Below are 15,157 nucleotides of genomic sequence, written 5' to 3' on the forward strand. Positions count from 1 at the left end.
AGCTTCTGACTTCTGAATTGGGTCTCTTTGACATATATTAACTAGACTGCTTCAGGGGGAAGAATGAACTCAAATGTTATGGAGCTTGAATATTTCATAAGCAGTTGCATCAGGATGATCTGAATCCTACCAGCAACTTTAGAGAACATCATAACCAACAACAGAAATGTGAGTTGAATTCTCCAATTGTAACACTATAGCAGTGTAATTAGAATAGCTTGACCTTGAAATATATATCCTAGTCAAAGTTAATTTTTATTTTGATGTATGATTAAATAATTCTATTTAGAGTTTAGGTTAGTCACAATCCTAGGCACTTAATTTTTAAAACTAAGAGTTATGGCTTGTCAAACTTTTGTGATTCATTCAAATCGCCTCATCAATGTAGCTATTTGGATTTGTTTATATTCCTCATTTGTTTTTTTATTCACCTCATTATAATTTGATTTATATAGCCTATCTAATCTAATATATTAAGTATGCTTGTCTGTTCGACCTTATAGTAATCCTTTTCACCTTGTGTCTATCTCTCTTCCCTAATTGGCCCAGTTTAACTAATTGACTTAGTCGAATAAAAGGAAAGGAGTCTCAATAAAATAAAAGGAAATGATCGTTTCATCTTATATTGTTTAATTCATTTTTATTCCATTAACTATTAAGTATAGTCAAGGATGAATAAAAATGCAGATACAATAAAAAGATGACTTAATATAGTTTGGATACTTAGTCATCAAATTCAACCATCCTATTATTATCTGACATTATTTGCTCAACCAATGATGAGTAGCGAATTCTATCCATCTAACTTTTGCAATTTGAATTATTCAGTAGCTTTACTTAATCTACCTAGCTAGTCATCCCAACTTAATAAGACATCTCTGCTTTTTTATAATTTTCAATATATCATATTAAATATATAAAAATTTACTATTGATTCTACAATAAAAAAAATCAAATCTCATTGTTAATTAATTACTAGCCCACATGATTAATTCTGAGAGAAAAAATAGAATTTTAAATTTTTATCATTGCTCATAAACTAAAAACCTCTCATGCCCATAATAGCTCGAGCTTTTTTATTCAACTTTGTATTTTACAAACCTCTTTAAAAATCCATCCTATTCAGATCGTCTGATTGCGCTTCTTATATATGTCCAGTTCGCCTTGTCTAGCTAACTAGCTTGGCCTCATTCGATTTGCTTGGCTTGACCAATTCATCTAGCGCAACTAATTCATTTGATTCACCAAATTCAACTAATTTCTTGACCCACCAAGCTCAATTGATCTACTTTACTTGCTTAACTTTTCTAGTTTACGAGTCTCTCTTTGATTGCTCAACCCACTTAATCTCGCCCAATTCGTCTAACCCAAGAAGTCTAACTAGCTCGACTAATTTGAATAACCCAATCCATCTACTTGGCGTGATTGTTCTGCGCGACCAACTCACTCGATACTTGACCAACTCAATCAATTTGCACAACTTAATCGATGTAGCTAGCAGCTTGATTAAAACTAGCTTAAACAAAATTTGATATACTTGTCCAATCAACTCAATTATAAATAACTATTTGATTAACTTGCTCGACATATCGAGTCCACTCGACTTATGTGGTTAGCCTTGATTGATTTGATCGACCCGCCTGATTGACCCAACCATGCATCTCGTAAATTTAACTTATTTTATTTATCTAAAACTATATAAGGTAAAAAAATAATAATACATATTTTTCAATTTTTTAAAATATGAAATTGATTGAACGAAATATGAGTCGTTTTTGAATTGATCATTTCATCTCAAACCGATCCTTCTCGATCGCTATCATAATAATCAACACACTTCCTCTAAGGCATTAATCAGAAATAATAAACTTAACCTCCTCCTTCTAGACAACGTCACTCAAATGAGACGGTGTCAAAGTAACCACAATCAGTCGCTGACCAAGCCCCTCGCTAGCTCCCCTTGGACGGCCCTGACACGGACAGCTTAATTAATATACTTGAACCAATCCACGAACACATTTGCTTTATTCAAATCAAAAATCAAAAATCAAAAAAAGAAAACGATATAAATATTATATATATAATGGACCTTTTCCAACCAATACACCAAAGCTGCACCATATCATTTTTAACGTAACGTTGCATCAACTGCCAAGTCCAAGAGTGACCGAGTCTCGCCAATATCAACGAAGATCGATATCGTTTACAAGTATATATATCTCTATCTAGCTACAACCAAACCATTCGTGCATATTCATTGCAATTCATTCCATGCAATCAGCCGACATGGTCGAGCCGGTCGAGGTGCAACTCTGCAGCGACCTCGTTCAGCTTCTCCATCTCCCGAGTGACTACTGCTGCTGCTGCTGCAACTACTCCCCTTCTAAGAGGCCGGCCGCCGCGGCCGCGGTGTTCGAAGCGGGCCCGAGGAAGATCGCGAGGAGGAGGCCGTTGAGGCTGCTGATTCCGGAGCCTCCTCCCAGTGCTGCTGCAGTCGTCTCCGGCTTTGCTAATTGTGATAAGGAGATTGTTCATAATGAGTTTGAAGTCGAAGGGAAGGGGTATACTTTGGCATGGAGGAAAGGGCAGAATAAACATGTGATGGAGGATGGATACGAAGTCATTGGCAACATTAATGATGATCCAACACAGGTGATTAATTAATTATTAATTCTTCATTCATTTAATATATGGCTAATTAAGTTATAATAATTTGTAATTAACAAGTGCAATTAATTTAATTTGTCTTTTACAGGCATTTTTTGGTGTATTTGATGGACATGGTGGGCGTGCAGCCGTTGACTTTGTCTCCCAAAATCTAGGGAAGAACATTGTGTCAGCTCTTGAGGAAGAAGAAAACCAACCAGATTTGGCAATTAAAGCTGGATATTTGACTACTGACAAGGATTTTATTACACAGGTATATATACACATGATTCTAATTAATGCTTAATTAGTTAATTAATGCTTAATGATTGTAATGCAATCCATCTCAGGGTGTCAAGAGTGGAGTCTGTGTGGCCACTGTTTTATTGAAGAATGGTGAGCTACATGTTGCAAATGTGGGGGATTGTAGGGTTGTTCTAAGCCACAAGGGAATCGCGAAAGCCCTAACGGCCGACCACCGTGCCGGGAGAGAGGACGAAAGAGAAAGGATCGAAAACTTGGTAATTAAGAGAAACAAAATACTCCATTAACTTGCTCAATTATTCGAGATCATTCATGCATGTTATTAAGTATATATGTATGTATAATTGGTATTAGGGTGGATATATTACTTGCCGAAATGGAGTGTGGAGGGTCCAAGATTCATTAGCTGTGTCGCGAGCAATTGGCGATGCGAACATGAAGGAGTGGATAATCTCTGAACCCGAAGTGAACAAAATTAGATCGACACCGGAGTGCGAGTTTCTAATAGTGGCCTCAGATGGTTTATGGGATAAGGTATATATATATAGTTTGTTCTTTGTGAATTGGCATTATTTAGAAGATCCACATCTCAAATTATTTGTGTTTCAAATTGAATTTGTTCGATAGGTTGGTAATCAAGAAGCAATAGATGTTGTTTCGAAGCATTTCGACTCCGTAAAGGCGTGCAAAGATCTTATTAAGTTATCTTGTAGTAGGGGTAGCAAGGATGACATTACCGTCATGGTGGTGAACCTTCAACAATTTGTACAAATGAGAAATGTTGTAAGTTAGGGTTAAGAGAAAGGCATGTCATAAAGTAGGAAAATAGCTAAAGAATTTATGTCATCAAATTGTAAATGAAGATGATACGAAACTCGAGTGCTCGCCTCTTTGAAATATATATGATGAGGATTTTTTCTCGATTCAATCTTAATTAATTGTTTGTAACACATATATAATGTTCACTTCCTACAATAAAATTTAAAATGGGAGAAGGGGGTGAACCACTCAAGGAAGCAAAAATATGATTTTGTCCTAATATCATCGACTCCATATCAAAATATAGACAAGTAAATCAGATACGTAACAGACCTCAAGAGAGAGGCTATGCCGCGGTCATCAGTCTTATAATTTAAACCTATACCTAAGGAAGTAATTCTACCTCTTAGGAACCAACTACGCCATGTGCCATGGGTGCAGGAGGTGAACTACCACTCACAAAATAAATAAATAAATAACTAGACTGGGTAACGTCGAGTATGGAATGACCGGTTCAATTCTATAGAAATTTCCCACAGCCACTAGAGTAAATCAGGAAGCACTTGTGGTGGGTGGCCCAGAAGCCTACCATCCCTTAGTTGCAAGTCTTATTTGGATGAAAAACCTCTGCAAATATGTCGTAGCTAGGAATCAAACAATGGATATCTGGGAGACAATTGAGTGGCCTTACTGTTGCACCATAGCCCCGAGGGCATCAGGTGAACCACTCAAAAAAAAAAAAGATTAACCAGGAGGTGAACCAGTGACCCAAAGCCCAACATTCCTTAGTTGTAAGTCCCATTTGGAAGAAAAAGCAGAAGCCAACATTCCTTAGTTGCAAGTCCCATTTGGATGAAAAATCCATGCAAATACACCATAGTTGGAAATTGAACCGTGGGCACCTGGGAGATAACTGAGCACCCTTAAAGCTATTGGTACAGGTTGCACCAGAATCAAACCTAAGTTTTGATGTTGTCAAAGGTTCAAGTTAAGTTTTATTGTGCTTTAACAAGTTGATCAAGTGTGCAGGCTGTTTACTCAACCAGAAAAGTCCTAGTTGGAGGCTAGGCAGGAAAGAGTTAGCAGATCGTGGAAGCCAGGCGGAAAGACCAAGTGGGTCGAGAGGATTTGACACTTGACGGAGAAACTCGATAGGTTTAGAGGATCGTAAATCGAGGAAAAGTTTTGGGTGGCCGATCCAATGCTAAGCGGTAAAGTCCAAACATGTCTGGAGGACCATGTTTAGCAGGTAGGTTGAGGTAAACAACTGGAGGAGTGACAGTGAGGTCATTTTCCTGAAAGGAACAACGTAAGGTCGCTAATCCAACTGAAGAAATCAGGAAAGTTTCCAAGTTGAGATCAAGACAGTTCTATTGTCTAATATTACTCATGCATCAAATATAATATTACTGTGCTAACCTCTGTTTTGCAGGATTATATGTCTAACACTGTTTTACAGATTCAGCCTGATCAGTCAACCGAACGCAGGGATTGGTCGACCGAATCAGGTTGACTTAGACCAAATCAGAATCGAACAGAACACGACTTCCGATCTAAGCTTGATCTATCGACCAAACAAGCTGATCAGTCGATCGAACCCTGATGACTCAGCATAGATCAGATCGAGCCGAAGCAAAGAAGGAGACTGCCTGATCGATCGACCGAACAACAAAGACATTAATGGCGCATTAATGAAGAATCTCGACGAACGGGGAAAGCTCACCATTCGATCAACCGAACAGTGGGATCGGTCGACCGAACCATTAAACATCATTAATGTCCAAGGATCAGATCTCAGTAAAGAAGGGAGGGAGTGGGTTCGGTTGACTGAACCCAAGGATCATTCAACTAAACATTGACCATTCTTATAAAAGTGAAGCTCGAGGTCCGAGGCTCAACAATGAATCTGTTCGAAGTTGATCTCTGTGCAAGTTGTTGTTCGTACTACAACTACTCATCTTCATAAGAAAGCTATTCCTCTAAGAAGTGCCGACAAGCTGCATCCCTAATCTTCTATCAGTATATTTTTATTAGCTTGCATTGTACTTATTTACTTGTAAGATAGTAGGCTGTTACTATCTTACTCATCTATTTGTACGCACTACTTCTTTCTGAGGATTTTAGAAAGAAGAGTTATAGTGAATTGCCCAACGGTGTGATCAAGGATCGCGGGTCTTGGAGTAGGAGTCGATGTAGGCTCCGAACCAAGTAACCACTCAAGTCTTCTATATTGTTTTTCGTTGCCACTTTGTTATTTGTTTTACGAGTCGTTACAAAAAGAAAAGGAGTGTTTTTAAAAGAGTGATATTCACCCTCCTCTATCGCACTCTTTCGATCCTACAATTAGTATCAGAGCCGTGTTGCTCTTAAAGTATTTAATCATTTTTTGAGCATTTTTTAAAACTCTCTTTTTTTCCTTTAAAGTTTTCTTTACTCTTATTTCTTTTTCTAGCACTACTAATCCCAAGACGAGAGCCTTGGAAATTTATTTGTTATTTTTTTCTTTAATCCAAGGATGTTTAATTCCTGCCAAGAAGGGTACAGTACCGTCCGCTCTCCACTGTTCAAAGGAGATAATTTCAGCTACTAGAAGAACAGAATGGAGTGCTACCTCAAGTCTGATATCAAACTCTGGTTCACCATACTCAAAGGATACACTCCCCAGATGGTCGATGGAAAACTGGTAGAACCAGAAGACTGGACCCCTCCAATGATCAAGAAGGCACAACTAAATTACAAAGCGATCAACACCATTCAGTGAGCCTAACGATGGATGTAACAACCCACCCTTCTTACTACTACTCCCTAAGGGCGAATGTTACCTAACTACAACTCTCTATCTAGTGTCACTGACGCTATTAATAGAGTCAGTTAGATTTATCACGGTGCAGAGGGATTTCTACCAAAAAATTCCGGCAGAGTCTCCCCTATACCGGTGACCAAATCTATAATACACAAGATATATACACAGCCACATGCGGCTGAATCACATTTATTCACAACCACGCAGTAATAAATTCATATTTTAACCAAAAGACTAGTCTAATAATAAGAACTAAACACAATCTCCCAGAATGGAACATAATAAGCTACAATGCAATCAAACTCAATCATAAACTCATAAACTCATAAACTTCATAACGGAAGTTAAAGAAAGGAACTAGAGTATAAATTCCAATTAACTAAATCCTGCAGGCTTGCTATCAGCCTCTGGATCTCTCCATAGTCCAGTCACCACACACATCCATCATCACCACCACCCCGTCGCCTCTCTTTATATCTTAGCTTTTCCTTTATCTGCAGTAGGAGGAAAAAAAAAGAAAAGATCTATAAGCGAAAACGCTTAGTAAGTACTAATCTATCTCACAAAACTCGAAGTGCATAAAAAAATAATGCAACAATACTAAAACTGAAATGCTATAAGAAAAGATACATGTACTCATCTCATAGCAAAGTACTCATGGTATACAGGAATAAACTGAATACTGGAAGTAATACTAAACATGCTCACTAAACTGATAAAAACATAATGAAACTAATGTTGTATGCTTAGAATTAAAGAAACTAAACTTCTGTTGATTCTAAACATAAGTGATACTTGTTTCATTTACTTATAACTTCCTCTTTGAAATTAATCTTTTAATTTCACTTTTACTTTCTTCTTCTTTTTCTTTCTTTCTTTCTTTACTTTTCTTTCTTTGGGTTTTCTTTTCTTGGGCCCAGGCTTAGTACCAACTCATGCGCGTTCCCTAATAGGTTGGGGTTGCGAGCCACCAATCCTAAAAGAGCAGACCTCGGTCTACCAGGGCCAAGACCTCGGAAATGGTCACCTGGATTTGTTTAACGACAATCTCTTGGATGTCGGGGTACTAGCCTCTTGCTTTACTTACTTATTATCTTTCTTATTCTGGAAATTAAAAGGAAATGCCTTGACATTTAATTAAGCTCTTAATGTGCTTATAATCCAAAATTACTTTTCAAAATGGTTCAGAATTTCTAAAACATGGTAGTAGCATGGAAAAGTCTAATTCTGCATGCTTAAATTAAGTGGCACATAAATCTCAAGCTACATACTTTAAGATAGCATACATATAAATTCTTCATGCACAAAAATACGCTAAATCTGTACACATGCTTATCATCACTAAAACTTACTGAAGCTTAAAATATGTATAAACTTGTTGTAAAGAAAACTCATACTTTCACAAGGCAACATAAATCAAAACTTGTTGCAACTATCTGTAGTGCCACGGCAGTAACTAAAGCTCTAAACAAAACAATCTAATAAAATTGTTCTTATTCCTCATATAGCAATGAAATTGAATCTAAAATCACATGCTCAGTTCTGTACATGTTTGTATATAAATTCTTCACGCTAAATCATTAAATTTGCTACCAGAAACTAAAGAGGTAATAACAACATATTTTCATGCTCTCCATCTGCTATGGAAGAAAACCAAAAATTCCAGCAAACTCTAAAGGAGAAACTTTGGAATTAAACATTCCTTAAACATTCTTTACAGTAGCAATGAACTAAAAAGGAACCTATATTTCTAGCAACCATATCCGGTTACAGCAGGTTCCTAAGCAAGGAACTAAAATCCCTAACCTATACCATCTTTCCTTTCTTTGTTCCCATTTGAGGCTCACGTCAACAACCTCAAAACCAAATCCGAACTGCAATGGAAGCAAAGAAAACCAATCGAAGCTCGGAACTACTCGGCACGGCAAAAACCGAAGCAAGGAAAACAAATAGAAGCTCGGAGCAACTCCTACCGCAGGTGAGTAGTACTTACACTTGCTTTTAGGACTTACAACCAGAAGGAGAAATTTAGGGGTTCGGATGGAGCTTGAAGATCTCGGTCCCTTCTCGTCCGTGCGTTCACCTTGCCGAGAGTTCTCTCGGATGTGTGCCGAACCCTCGGAGGAAGAAGCTCGTCGGCCGCCGGAGTTAAGCCCTAAGCCGGCTTTCCTCGTTTCCACCGCGAGAGGGGAAGAATCGCGCCGCCGCTGTCGCGAGAGAGGAGAGGAGATTCGGGAGAAAAAGAAAAATAACCTAATCCCTCCTAACTTAACCTTTTATAACTAGGTCTAACTTTAAACTTTGGGTTCTCATTATAACTCAACTATATTCGCTTCGTACTTGGTTAACAAAACGAGCATAGCTCAGTTGGTTAGGCCGTGTCCGGTTGGGTCGGTCCGACCCGAGGTCGTGGGTTCGAGTTTCGATTTTGACAAATTTCTTTCTTTTTGTAAACATACTAAACGACTTCCAAAAATTACGTAAAAATACTCTAAAAATTTCTAAAAATCTCTAGAATATTTTAAAAGCATTTCCAAATATTTTTATGGACTTTTAGAACTTGAAATAGGGAAAATTGGGTCGTTACAATCCCCCATACCTTATAAAAAGTTCGTCCTCGAACTTAGAATAGCTCTGGATATTTCTGTCTCATACTGTCCTCCCGCTCCCAAGTGATTTCCTCGTGCTTCTGGTTCTGCCAGACGACCTTCACTAGTGGTACTTCTTTATTTCTCAATCTCTTGACTGCTCTGTCCACTATCTGTGTAGGTCTGCTCTCATAACTTAGATCCTCTTGGATCTGCACTGACTGAGGCTGAATCACTTGGCTCGGGTCATGGAGACACTTCTTTAGCATAGAGACATGAAACACATTGTGTATTGCTGACATGTCTTGTGGTAAGTCCAGCCTGTAAGCTACTTTCCCAATCCTCTCTATGATCAGGTAAGGTCCTACATAGCGAGGACTTAATTTGCCCTTCTTGCCAAATCTCATCACTCCCTTCATGGGAGCGACCTTGAGGAAAACTGAATCTCCTACTTGGAATTCCAATGGCCTACGGCGTGTGTCAAGATAACTCTTCTGTCTGCTCTGGCGTCTCAATTCTCTGTCTGATTTTCGGATTGCTTGAGTAGTCTCATCTATCACCTCTGCTTCTATCTCTTTTCTCTCTCCTGCTTCTTGCCAGCATATGGGTGATCTGCATTTCCTGCCATATAGTGCTTCATAAGGTGCCATCTTAATGGTAGCCTGATAGCTATTGTTGTAAGCGAATTCAGCTAAGCACAAATACTTGCACCAACTTCCTTTGAAATCTAGCGCACAAGCTCTGAGCATGTCTTCTAAAATCTGATTCACTCGCTCTGTCTGTCCATCAGTCTGTGGATGGAAAGCTGTGCTGAACTTGAGTTTGGTGCCTAGTGCATTCTGAACGCACTCCCAAAAATATGAGGTGAAGCGCCCATCTCTATCAGAAACGATAGATTTAGGAACTCCATGAAGTCTGACTACCTCTTTAACATATAGCTGGGCCAACTGCTCTATGGAGTGGGACACCTTGATGGCTAGGAAGTGAGCGGACTTGGTCAATCGGTCTACTATTACCCATATCGCATCATATCCACTGGTGGTTCTTGGAAGACCTGTTATGAAGTCCATGGAAATGTCTTCCCATTTCCATTCTGGTATTGGAAGAGGCTGAAGAACTCCTCCTGGTCTCTGGTGTTCTGCTTTGACTCTCTGGCATGTCAAGCAGGTACTGACATACTTAGCTACATCTCTTTTGAGTCCTGACCACCAAAACCTCTGTTTCACATCTTGGTACATCTTGGAAGACCCAGGATGCATGGAATATGGTGTACTGTGAGCTTCCTCTAGGATCTTCTTCCTCAGTTCCTCATCATTGGGCACGCAAATGCGACTCCCCTGATAAAGAATTCCGCTATCTGTCACTCTAAACTCTGAGTTGTCTTCTTTCTGTATCCCCTGCTTGATCTTCTGGATGTCCGGATCTTCGCTTTGCTTTCTCTGTATCTCCACAAGCAATGTAGACTCTAAGGTCAATGCAGAGAGCTGTCCTTCGATAATTTCAAGTCCAAAATCGACAACTCCTGCAGTGGCAGGGCTAGTGATGACAAAGACATCAGTGATGCACTAGATTTTCTGCTGAGTGCATCTGCCACTTTGTTAGCTTTGCCTGGATGGTAGAGGATTTCACAGTCATAATCTTTGACCAACTCTAACCACCTGCGCTGTCTCATGTTTAAGTCCTTCTGAGTGAAGAAGTACTTAAGACTCTGATGATCTGTGAAAATTCTACATTGGACTCCATACAAATAATGTCGCCAGAGTTTAAGTGCAAAAACTACAGTTGCCAGCTCGAGATCATGAGTAGGGTAGTTCTTCTCATAGTCTTTGAGTTGTCTGGAAGCATAAGCTATGACTTTTCCTTCTTGCATGAGTACAGCTCCTAAACCCATCTTGGAAGCATCGCTGTAGATGTCGAAACTCTTGTCGCTCTGTGGAACAGTCAGAATGGGAGCACTGATCAATCTCTTCTTTAGCTCTTGGAAGCTCTGCTCACATTTATCTGACCATTCGAATCTCTTGTTCTTTCTGGTGAGGGCTGTTAGTGGAGAAAAGTCCTCCACGAACTTCCTGTAGTACCCAGCTAAACCAAGGAAGCTTCTGATCTCTCTGACGTTCTTGGGTCTACTCCAGTTGTTGACCGCTTCCACTTTGGCTGGATCCACTTGAATACCTTCTTTAGAGATAATGTGACCTAAAAACGCCACCTGATTTAACCAGAACTCGCACTTTGAGAATTTAGCATAAAGCTGCTTTTGCTGAAGAGTCCGTAGTACTATCCTCAAGTGCGTGTCATGCTCCTCTGGGGTCCAGAATGTCATCGATGAATACAATGACAAATTTGTCAAGATATTCTCTGAACACTCTGTTCATTAAGTCCATGAAGACCGCAGGTGCATTGGTCACTCCAAATGGCATAACTACAAACTCGTAGTGTCCATATCTGGTTCTAAATGCCGTTCTGGGTATATCTCTTTCTTTCACTTTCAGCTGATGGTACCCAGAGCGCAAGTCTATCTTTGAGAACACCGTCGCTCCTCTTAACTGATCAAATAAGTCATCGATCCTGGGAAGGGGGTATTTGTTCTTGATTGTCACTTGATTCAAAGCTCTGTAGTCTATGCACATCCGCATTGTCCCATTTTTCTTCTTGACAAACAACACAGGAGCTCCCCAAGGTGAGTGACTAGGGCGAATGAAGCCTTTGTCCAGTAACTCCTGTAGTTGCTCTTGTAACTCCTTCAGCTCTGCTGGAGACATGCGATACGGAGCTTTCGAAATTGGACCGGTTCCAGGAACCAATTCAATCTCACATTCCACCTCTCTGTTGGGAGGTAGTCCAGGTAGCTCTTCTGGAAATACTTCTGGATACTCGCATACTACCCGGACCTCCTCCTGCTTGAGTCCCTTCTGCTCTTCTGCCTTTACTATGTATGCAAGAAAACCTGCACACCCTTTAGCTAACATCCAGTGTGCTGCTAGGGATGAGAGGAGCTCTTGGGTCTTCCTCCTTGGCACTCCGGTGAACTCAAAAGTTGGCTCACCTTCCGGACTAAAAATTACTTTCTTTCTGCGGCAGTCCATCGAGGCACTGTACTTGCTGAGGAAATCCATACATCGGAGCCACTGATTGGATTCCATGACTTCCCCAGAAGGTAGGGTTGTCAGGAACTTGGAGTTCATACTTTCTGTAGGCACCTGTAAACTACTGGCAAAAGGTATCGATACAAAAGAATGGGTCGCCCCAGTGTCAAATAGTACAGTAGCTATGTGCTGGAAAATAACTACTTGACCTGTTACGACCGTGGAGGCACTAGCCGCTTCTTCTTTGGTGAGGGAGAATACTCTGGCACCATCAAAGGCTGGAACTGGTGGGGCTTCTAACCTTCCTTGACTGATGTAGGGTCCCTCCAATGCCGCTCCCATGTGGTGCAACTGTGCAGGCTGGCCTCCATATTGCAATGGCTGTGGTTGAGGTGCTTTGAATTTGTTAGGACACTCTTTAGCCATGTGTCCCTCCTGACCACAGGAGTAACATCCAGTCTTAAAACGTGCTCCCTGGGTGTGTTCTCCCACATTTGGGACATGGAGGGAACTTGGTCCGCTTGTTCTTGTCCTCCTCTCGCCACCTCCTGTGTTCCACTCTTCCTTTTACCTTTGCCCTTCGCTTGCTTGACCGTGACTTCGCTTCTCTGTCTTGTCCTCTGCTTTCACCGATCGATGTTGAGTTCGCCGTGCTTTGATGTTGTTCATGTAATGTTCAGCGATTAACGCTCTCTTGATCAATTCTTCGCCAGGGCGATGAGCTCCACCGCTCACATTCTGCTATCGTGGTCTCGATTCGAGCATCACCGACTCGCTCCTTCTCATACTCACTAGCTCGGGCGGACACGAGCTACTGTTGAACTTCTTGGTCGCTTCTTCCACCGACAAGTCACCTTGTTTGAACTCTATAAACTCCTCGTAATGCTTGTTGGTAATCTGCAGTGGAAGAACTCTTCATAGAACTCTGACTGAAATCTGCTCATCCGATCACCGCTCTCTTGGTCTTTATCCTCTCCCACCACATACGAGCATCTCCAGACAGACGCACTTGACCTTCTCGACTTCGGCCAGCCAAGAAGCTCCATAGTGCTCTCTAGTGTTTTAAACCAAGCCCGGGCATCCTAGGGCTCGATCGTGCCTGAGAAGCTCTCTGGTTTCAGCTTTAGCCACCGTATAAGGTAAGCTTCGGTCTCGAGGTGCTGTGATGGCTCCCTGCGTAGCTGGTGGAGTCTCAGTTACCACTGGGGTCTCTGCAGTGACAGTTGGAGGAGGGGGAGGAACTGCTTGCTGGTTTGCCATCAGATTGGCAATCACTTGCTGCTGCTCTACTACCTGCCTCTGGAGCTGAGCAACCACTTCAGAAAGGTTGGGCTCAGTTGCTCTAGGCACTTCGTTCTCTTGAGCTGGTTCCTCAGTGTGAGTAGCACGGGGACGCCCTCTTCTTGCCATCTATTTATTCAAGGTAAAGGCTTGATATCTTACTTTAACCCTTCTAATCATACTCAATTATGAATAAAGAAAAGGGAAACTAAATCTTTCATCTTACTTAAGTACTAAAAAAACAAGTACTCTATACTACAGTTAATAATAAGGAAAGCAGAATAAAGAAAGGATTTAAATACTTTCTTACTTGGAGACGGCAAGGATGATGCTGATGTGTGTGTGATGCTGGAGAATGGAACACTGCTCTGATACCAACTGTAACAACCCACCCTTCTTACTACTACTCCCTAAGGGCGAATGTTACCTAACTACAACTCTCTATCTAGTGTCACTGACGCTATTAATAGAGTCAGTTAGATTTATCACGGTGCAGAGGGATTTCTACCAAAAAATTCCGGCAGAGTCTCCCCTGTATCGGTGACCAAATCTATAATACACAAGATATATACACAGCCACATGCGGCTGGATCACATTTATTCACAACCACGCAGTAATAAATTCATATTTTAACCAAAAGACTAGTCTAATAATAAGAACTAAACACAATCTCCCAGAATGAAACATGTAACACCCCAAATTTCATGATTTGGAGTCCCAAAAGACCTTATTAAAATCTAGAAATATTTTAGAAAAATTCTAGAGATTTTTAGGAATTTATAGAATATTTTTATGCAATTTTTGGAGTTCGTTTGGTATTTTTACCAAGAGGAAGAAGTTTAAAAAAAAAAAAAAAAAAGGAATATATTGAAGCCAGGTTTTGAACTTGCAATCTATGACTTCGAGCAAAACCAGCCTAACCAGCTGAGCTACACGATTTTTGTTAATCTTATATGGAGCGAAATTTATATATGCAGTAGATGGAACGTTTAAAATAAATTGGAGAAAAAGGGGCACGGACGGGAATCGAAGCCCAGACCTGCGGCTTCGAGCAAAGCCCAACGGACCAACTGGGCTAGCAGTTGTTATTTAATCAAATAAGGGTCGAATTATACTTAAGCCGTAGTTCGGAAATCAAAATTAATTAAAACGAAAAAGGGCGCTGCGGGGGAATCGAACCAGCAACAGTTTGATTTAATCAAACGCTGCTGACCAGGTGATCCAACGGGAATTTCGTAATAAAAAGGAAGCGAAATATTCTTAAGCTGTAACAGAAGTATTAGTTATAAAAGGACAAGTTAAAGAGAGAGTTAAGTTATATTCTTTTCTTCCCGAGCCCTAAACCTCTCCTCTTCTCACGCGACGGCGCGACTTCTTTTCGGGCGGAACCGCAGCAACTTTGGAGCTTCTCTCCGGCGACCGGCGAAGGCTTCTTCCGGCGAATCTTGCGCATCCGAGCTCTCCTCGTCAAGGAGAACACGCGGAAAGGAAGGGATCGTCGAGATCTCCACCTTCTCCGAACCCTAGAAGCTTTAGAGTTCTCTTTTCCCGTCGGTTGTAAGTCCAAGCAAATCACGGTAAGTCGCTTACTCACCTGCGGTAGGATAGCTTCGAAGTTCAATTCTTGTTCTTTTTTTTCTTGTTCCCGAAGCTCTGGATGAAACCTAGGGCTGTGAGTTGCCGAATGATGGAACGAGAAATGATTTGAGTCCTTTCCTATGAAGTTCTCAGT

The 15,157-nt window shown here is 40.7% G+C and overlaps 1 protein-coding gene across 1 annotated transcript; it reads left to right on the forward strand.

The window, feature by feature from the left end:
- The first annotated feature begins 2,252 nt into the window (after window positions 1-2,252).
- Window positions 2,253-3,784, forward strand: LOC121987268 (probable protein phosphatase 2C 77). The gene is made up of 5 exons (XM_042541148.1): window positions 2,253-2,652; window positions 2,756-2,920; window positions 2,997-3,167; window positions 3,265-3,444; window positions 3,538-3,784. Exons 1-5 carry the CDS (start codon window positions 2,272-2,274, stop codon window positions 3,700-3,702), a joined length of 1,062 nt encoding a protein of 353 aa, XP_042397082.1. The 5' UTR covers window positions 2,253-2,271; the 3' UTR covers window positions 3,703-3,784.
- Window positions 3,785-15,157: the final 11,373 nt, after the last annotated feature.

This window comes from Zingiber officinale, chromosome 5B, assembly GCF_018446385.1.
Source record: "Zingiber officinale cultivar Zhangliang chromosome 5B, Zo_v1.1, whole genome shotgun sequence".
Taxonomy (NCBI): domain Eukaryota; kingdom Viridiplantae; phylum Streptophyta; class Magnoliopsida; order Zingiberales; family Zingiberaceae; genus Zingiber; species Zingiber officinale.

Coding starts and splice junctions, on each gene's coding strand:
- LOC121987268 (XM_042541148.1), top strand. CDS start 2,272: ATGCAATCAGCCGACATGGTCGAGCCGGTCGAGGTGCAACTCTGCAGC. Junction 2,921..2,996: donor ACAAGGATTTTATTACACAG/GTATATATACAC, acceptor AATCCATCTCAG/GGTGTCAAGAGTGGAGTCTG. Junction 3,168..3,264: donor GAGAAAGGATCGAAAACTTG/GTAATTAAGAGA, acceptor AATTGGTATTAG/GGTGGATATATTACTTGCCG.